Source organism: Clupea harengus, chromosome 23 (assembly GCF_900700415.2).
Source record: "Clupea harengus chromosome 23, Ch_v2.0.2, whole genome shotgun sequence".
NCBI classification, from domain to species: Eukaryota; Metazoa; Chordata; class Actinopteri; order Clupeiformes; family Clupeidae; genus Clupea; species Clupea harengus.
The window spans coordinates 9765576-9772858 of record NC_045174.1 but is presented as its reverse complement, the minus strand read 5'-3'; the positions used below and the strand labels follow the sequence as shown (position 1 = coordinate 9772858).

Sequence of the window (7283 nt, the reverse complement as noted above, 5' to 3'; positions counted from 1 at the left end):
TTGGCATTGTATAAATGTACAGTTATTTGTATAAACACACATCCCGAGACATTTACCCCCTGTGCGCATGTCCTGAATCATTCACTTTGTCGTATAGTGATAACGTCATCTGAACTCGCCGTACCTTGTGGCTGACAGGAGTTGAAAGCCACTCGTTAACATTTTATACTGTGAAGACAATCTATTTCTGTTTTGGGGGAATAAGTAAGATGTCTTCACTGCTCAAGGTGGACAATGAACTCAAGACTAAGGTAACTGTTAAGGCACATTACTTAACATTTTTTGAAAGGGCGTGAGAATGAATGATACGACAGGCCAAGCACTTCTGCTAACCGGTGTGTTTTCTTGCTAATCACTCAACTTTCCCGCTTACCTGAAGTGTTTAAATACGTTTTAAAATAAACATGTCACTAATCTGTATCATCCGATACACAGTACATTAAACATTGGTACGTCACGAGTCTTCTTCAGTACACGTTAGCAAGCTAATCGCCGGCTTCATCAATTGGTTAGCTTAGCCTACTGGTAGAGATAATGGTTAGCTTATTTGGCTTGCTAACTTTTGCTAGCTTGCTTACTCATTGTAGCTTGTCAATTGGCCGTAGCCTTCACATATTCTCGGGAAAGCTTTCGCGAGTCGACCAAAATGGTCTGTATATGTACTTATATATGTATTTAGCTATCAAGCACATGCCTAATGTGTTTGAAAGAACAATGTTGTAGCTAGAGTAAGGTTACCTGTCTTCCTCCGTAGCAAGATAACCTGCAATCAAAGTCAGTGTTCAGCAAATAACTTTTTTTGTGGGGTGATGTCAGATCACGTCCTACGCAAGATGTAAACAAATAACAAAATTTCTGTATTATGTTTCGGTAGGTTGATGCTTTCAGGGAACGAATCACTGCAGAGGTACGTTCCTCGACAGAGAGATAATATAACATATGCCATATATTCAGACTGCACCTAACAATTCACTGTTTTATAATTTCATAGGCAGAGCACCTGGTGGCCAGCTTTTTTCCAAAGAAATTATTAGAACTTGATCAGTTCCTCAAAGTAAGTATTGTTATGTTAGCTGTGTCGATTCCTGGTGGTGGGCTTGCTACTTTTTTTTCCTGTGTTGAGATATTGAATAATGTGGGTTAGTGGTTAGGCTGATTCCACACGTGCTTGTTTCATATAGGAACCCGTCCTAAACATCAAGGAGCTGAAGGATATCCATTCAGATATAAACTTATCTGTGCCAGATCCCATTCTGTTAAAAGACATCCACGACGGCCTGGACACAGTAAGAGCCAAAATATATCAGACGTTTAATTTTTCAGATATTATATCAGATGACAGTATTCCCTAGTGCTTAATAATGCTTAAAGAGCGGACGAAAACAAAGTGCATACTGGTTTAATGTCTTAATGAGCCTCTATGCTTGGGGATGGCCCTTCATTTACAGGCTGATGGTTTTGAAGCTATTAACTAACTGTGACATTATCCGCCACAGCAAAATGCAAAAAAGAGAAAACTCGAGGAATGTCCAGGAGAGGATAAAGGTATTCCATTTAGGCTATTAAATTGTTGGTGCTTTAATGTATGATGTTTTGATTTGTGGTCTCGGTACCAGGTATCAACCATAACATTTCTTTCCTCTCTTCCTCCACAGTATCTGGGACTAAGGTGTTTGTCATGCCTGGAGGGATGATGAAGTGCAACGGCAAGCTGCTGGACCTGATTGAGAGGGTCAAACCAGAGATCAGGACTCTCATAGAGAAATGCAACACAGTGAGTTTTAAAAGCACAGTATGCAGAGCATGCAGTGATTCCTCAAGTTAAATGAAAGGTTGAGAAACCACGGAAGGTCAGTAATACTTGGATATAAACATTATGCTTCTACTTTTTTTTCTCTCTCTCTCAGGTCAAAATGTGGGTTCAGTTGTTAATTCCTAGAATAGAGGATGGCAACAACTTTGGAGTGTCAATTCAGGTGAACTTTTTTTTCTTTCTCTCAACTCTTTCACTTAACAGTCTGTGGTGCATGAAATGAATTGTTCTAGGCAAAGGCAAAAACTCAATTGGTCATTTGTAAACACATCCAGTTTTCCCTTATTATGCTTGTACCCCATCACATGTCAGTGTTTGGTCTTTTAAAAGTCATTTAATCCCTTCCCTTAAAGCAAGATTCCTGTGCCTTTCATGTCAATCGAATCCAAGTGTACACTTGGTGTGCCATGTGGTTTATGTTTTAAGGCCAACACTGAACAGCTGTTGTCTTCTCCTGCAGGAGGAGACTGTAGCTGAGCTGAGAACAGTGGAAGGAGAAGCAGCATCTTATCTAGACCAGATATCAAGGTGGGCAACAGCGGACCATGATGCTATAATGTAGCACTTGAAATGTCTGTATAACTTGAAATTTAACATTTATTCTCACCCTATTCCTTTTGACAATTTAAGGTACTACATTACGAGGGCAAAGTTGGTGTCCAAAATAGCTAAATATCCTCATGTGGTAAGTGCCGTCCTGTGTTTTTAGTATGCAAAAGTATTTACAATGGTTGATTACTGAATGTGGGAATTAGTACCCAAGTCACTGTCAGATCTTTCATGAAGAACTGAGTCTGTATGTTTGTGTCTTCTGTAGGAAGACTATCGTCGCACCGTGACTGAGATTGACGAGAAGGAATACATCAGTCTCAAGATCATAGTGTCAGAGCTGAGAAATCAATATGTAAGTAACCTCACTAACTAATCGCTTCTTTCCCTCCATATCTGACACAGAAATGAACACTGACCTCACACTGTGCTTGAGTTAGGTGATGTGAGGTAAATCAGTTGGGCAACAGAGTTATTTTGGGGCTGGTTTTTAGATCAGTGTTTGCAAGTGATCAGTATGTCTACATGTGAAGTTTCTTTTCTTTTTGCTCTGAAGTTGTAGCTGATATGCTCGACTGCATAATGTCTCTAACCTCTGTCCCTATTTCAAGCCTAAGTTACAAAGTTGTTTTCCAGCTCTTATAATAGTCATCCTGTCAAGAAGGAATCATAAATGCTTGTTATAGAAAATTCATACAGGATGCAGTTTATTCTGTATTGGAACATCCTGAAGCCACTTAGCTCAGAGAGTGTTTGTGTGTGAACCAGTGTCACTTAGGGTACATCTGAAAGCATGAATAGAAGTACAAGGACTGATGAAACATAGTATGTGCATTTGCCAGTGGCGGGAGGAGATAATGAGCATGAATGCAATGGCATGTGTAGTTGGACAGTATGGTTGCGTTGGGAAATAATATCGGATCATAATATTGAGAATATCAGACAAGGGTGAACTGAATTGACAGAAAATAACCACATTGATTTTTGGTTAAACTGTTGCTGTAGGTTTTTTCATTTGGTAAGGAAAAAATACAAAAAACACAGTATTCCTGTTCGTTCGGATTCTCTACTATTTTATGACAACTGCGTACATTTTTGAGACAGAAAATGAAAGAGAAACAGATAGAAACACCTTAAACAAAGAACCTGGATGCACGTTGCCCAGAAATGTGAATATATAATATATTAATAATAATATAAATAAATAGTGCACCTTTAAAGTGCTTGGTCAGTATTAATAAATGAGAAGTTGGCAAGTTGTTCCAAAGACTCCATGCTTCACCGGTGCACAAAAGGAAACTTGGACTCGTGAAGTGTCTTCAGTGGAGGGCTGCTATGTAAACAATGCTCTGACACATATTGTTGTTCTGTCAACAGGTGACATTGCACGACATGATCCTGAAGAACATCGAAAAGATCAAGAGGCCACGAAGCAGCAACTCTGATGCTCTTTACTGAGTGCTCACCCGTACGCATCTCCACCATCTCCCCTTCTGTCCCTTAGAACTGGGGAAACGGCAGGAGCTCTGGCCTGGCACCTGTATGTACTCTGAGCCCTCACTCAGAAAGTATCTCAAGATGCACAGGACTGGTCTGAGAGCAGCACCTCTTTGTTAGTAAGAATAATGTAATACTCTAGTAGGATACTGACCAGAAGAAACCTTTTCCCAGAGCAGGTCTGTACTCTGAGAAACTTCCAGAAACGTAGGCCCTTTTTACTTCAGAACCAGACCAACACAGATGTATGTAAACCAGCACCCTGACCAGGGGGTTATTCCAAGCATGAGGTTTAGTGACAAACTTGGTAAGTTAACTCAGTAAGTGGTAAACCTAATAGAAGAGCCCTATGGCTTGATTATCTTAGTAAAACAAAGCCATAGGGGTCTTCTTTTAGGAGGTTCACCACTTGCGGAGTTCATTTACCCAAGTTTTTCACGTTCTTGGAATACCCCCTAGTAAATACAAACCCAAGATAAGATTCCTCCATTAGCATTGTAAAATATGATCACAAACCCTTTAAGAAGCAGTTGTATTAGCATATGGCATATCTTATTCGAAGGGAAACTCCGTTTTGTTTTGTTTTTCAAGAAACCCATTTCATTAGAGTTTCCCCCTTTTTTTGGACAACATGGACATTGTGTCTTCAAGCTTGTGATTGAGTGGGCTTGTCTACTTGTCAATATGATTGGGGATAAGTAATCGCCATCTCTGGTTAATACTGGGTCCTCATCTGTCAGACATGAAGTAAGGTGGTGCAGCCCTTTTTTACGTGTTGTAGCTTTAATGATCATTTATGGTACTACAGTACATATGTGGATTACCCATCGATCGTAATCCAAAATGGAGACTTCTTTTGTTTGCATTTTAAAATGTGAATTAGTGGGGTTGTATTACTTCCCATCAATGAAGTACAGTGTAATGTACATGAAATTAAATATTTGTTTTATTTTGCTCCGCTGCCGTACAGTGCTAGATGCTGTCAAGTGTTTTTGTTTGTTTTGTTTTAAGAGTGACACGTTTTAAGGAATAAAAAAAAAGATTTTTACAATATAATGACCTAAGATCAGCCTCCTCACTTTTTGCGTCTGACGTCCGCGCTGTGGGAATATTAACATGGTGGTGTAGAAGAATGCATCACATGCATGTGCTACAGGCAAACCATTTACAGATTGATGTGATCCCATCAGGACAGATGTACTGGTGAAGCCCTGGCGTCATGAAACGAACAGTGTTCCTTTGGTAAGGTTGGTGTTTGTGTGTGCTCATTAAGCGGCTAAAGCTATAAGATAAGCGTTTGACTGCTAGTCGTGATCTGCAAGAGAGTGGTGTTGGGTTTGTTTTCTATCTGACCAGAAGTGCCCATGTTGACCAGCGGGTGGCTCAAAGGTTTGTGTGCCACCATCTTATGCTCATGGTAATAGAGTCGGCGGCACGTCTGTTTACATTTCACCTGTCTGAATATAAGCTTTTATTCCTCATAGTTTTTAGGGTAGGTATACCAAATTCAGCGATAGTACTGACCATAGCTTCACTTTCCCAATACCACCAAAAAGGTTTTAAATTCAATACACACATCTTATAACTAAACACAATGGCACAGTGTGAAATATTCATGTTGCATATATTATATTTTCTTAAAATACCAGAAACAATAAAAAAACAGGTTTATTATATTAATTATGAAAATGGTCTCAGTCTGTCGTTCTTGGAGAGTGTTGTGAGTCGGTGTGGAGTCCCCGCAGTGAGTAATCCCTGCAGAAGCCTGGACAAAGGAAAAACAGGTGGAGGGTTCAAGCATGTCCACACAAACAAATAATCCCAGCATATTCATGACAACACTGTTGTTCGGTCTCAAGAAAACATTCTTGGGATACTGTGAAGCTCCTAATGTGGGAATTAAGAAAAATGTATAGACTGCATTCTTTCATGAATTTATAGGCTCCATTACAGAATACATGCATTATCTTTGCATTGCTTTTTGATTCATTTCTAAGGCTGTGAATTCTTTTTAGTTTTACATGAAAAGGAGGGGGTACAACTGCATTTTAGAAAAGTCCCCTTTTACCAGGCAGCTGCAGAGTAGTGCAGAATATAATTTATGTACTATTTGTAGACTTGCTCACATTTTTTAAAAGCCCTCAGAAGGTGGGACTACCTATAACTGTAAGGACTTTGCCGCTATTGTGGAGTGAGTACAAAGATGGTGGTTGTGAATTCAGCCAGCTTGTAGTTCCGTATTTAGCCAGCAGGTGTCATCACTGGGAGAGGTATTTGGAGTGTTAATTGAGGTGACGTGAACTCAAGCCTTTCCTCTTTTACGCGCAAATGCATTCCAGTATAATTTAAAGTTTATTAAAAGAGTCATTCAGGGGTTAATATGGAATAGAAGGTATAATGAAATTATAGAATGACACTTAAGCTATTTTATGTCATGAGTTTCTTTTTCACAAAGAAATGCATTTCACAAGTGCTCAGTGTCACTGCCATTTAATGAAATCTAGTATTATTCTTAACCATTTGGGCCTTAGCACTTACATTGGTAAGTACATCAGACATCAAATCCAGGCTTTAATTACAAGCTGGTAAGAGAGCCTGTTTGAATGTTTAGCTGCTATGGCGAATGCAACCGTTCAGGTGAGCGGACGTACATGAGCTCAGACGATGTAGGCTGGATGAAGGTATTCTTTAGGCACGATGCCTATGTTGCCTCCCATCTCTCCTACCCACCAGCCATGGATGTTGTACTCCTGTAATAAAAAAAAGAGACATGAAGAACACGTGACGGGTTGTCTTACTGTCCAAAGGCCATTCAAACAAACAGTTATGGGGCTCAGGTTCACTAAACACAGAGATGTTTAAAGCCTTGAAAAGCATTGAGTTGCTGAGATATTACACAGGCAGTAGGTTGACGGGCAACACAAAGAAAAAAGCAATGTGGTTCATCGGCATGATCTTCCTCATCATCCTCTTCATCGTCCTGTTTCATTGATTTATGTTCAGAGTTACTGATGAGTTTGTGGAGGAATGTGAGTCTTGGTGTGTGTTCTGCATGGGCTAAGCGTGATGCTTGGGGTCGCTCTGTGTGTGTGTGTGGGGGGGGGATTTCATGCAGGTTTGAGCACGGGGAACCTGCACCTACTCCTTTATTCTCTGACAGCAGAGAGGAGATGCTTATCTCTGGAGTCTGTCTCCTGTGATTGAGGATGTTTGTGTGAGTATTCTGTCTCCTTTACTAGAGAGGCTGATGCAGTGCCTCTCTCTCACACACACACTATTGCTGAATACACCTGGCTAGATCCTTCATGAATTCTGGTGAGGGCTACAGAATACAATCACTTCGCACAAGGGACAGTTTTTGAATGGGCACGATAAGCCTGAAGGACAGATGAAGTCCATCCTGACATACAGGATGAAGTTGAAG

General features: G+C 40.2%; 2 protein-coding genes across 2 annotated transcripts in view; one reads left to right on the top strand and one right to left on the bottom strand.

Annotated features, from left to right (window-relative positions):
* Positions 1 to 70: 70 nt before the first annotated feature.
* psme3 (proteasome activator subunit 3) lies at positions 71 to 4912 on the top strand. Its single transcript, XM_012814598.3, has 11 exons — positions 71 to 251; positions 875 to 907; positions 992 to 1054; positions 1182 to 1286; positions 1497 to 1545; positions 1656 to 1774; positions 1908 to 1976; positions 2274 to 2341; positions 2444 to 2498; positions 2631 to 2717; positions 3740 to 4912. The coding sequence occupies exons 1-11, from the start codon at positions 210 to 212 to the stop codon at positions 3818 to 3820; spliced, it is 771 nt and encodes a 256-aa protein (XP_012670052.1). The 5' UTR covers positions 71 to 209; the 3' UTR covers positions 3821 to 4912.
* A 559-nt stretch (positions 4913 to 5471) lies between these two features.
* Positions 5472 to 7283, bottom strand: part of skap1 (src kinase associated phosphoprotein 1) — a 48223-nt gene continuing 46411 nt past the window's right edge. The window contains exons 13-14 of the mRNA XM_012814469.3: positions 6511 to 6609; positions 5472 to 5624 (exon numbers count right to left, since the gene is read on the bottom strand). Of these exons, the coding sequence (XP_012669923.2) occupies positions 6517 to 6609 (93 nt within the window). The 3' untranslated portion in view covers positions 5472 to 5624; positions 6511 to 6516. The remainder of the gene's footprint in view (positions 5625 to 6510; positions 6610 to 7283) is intronic.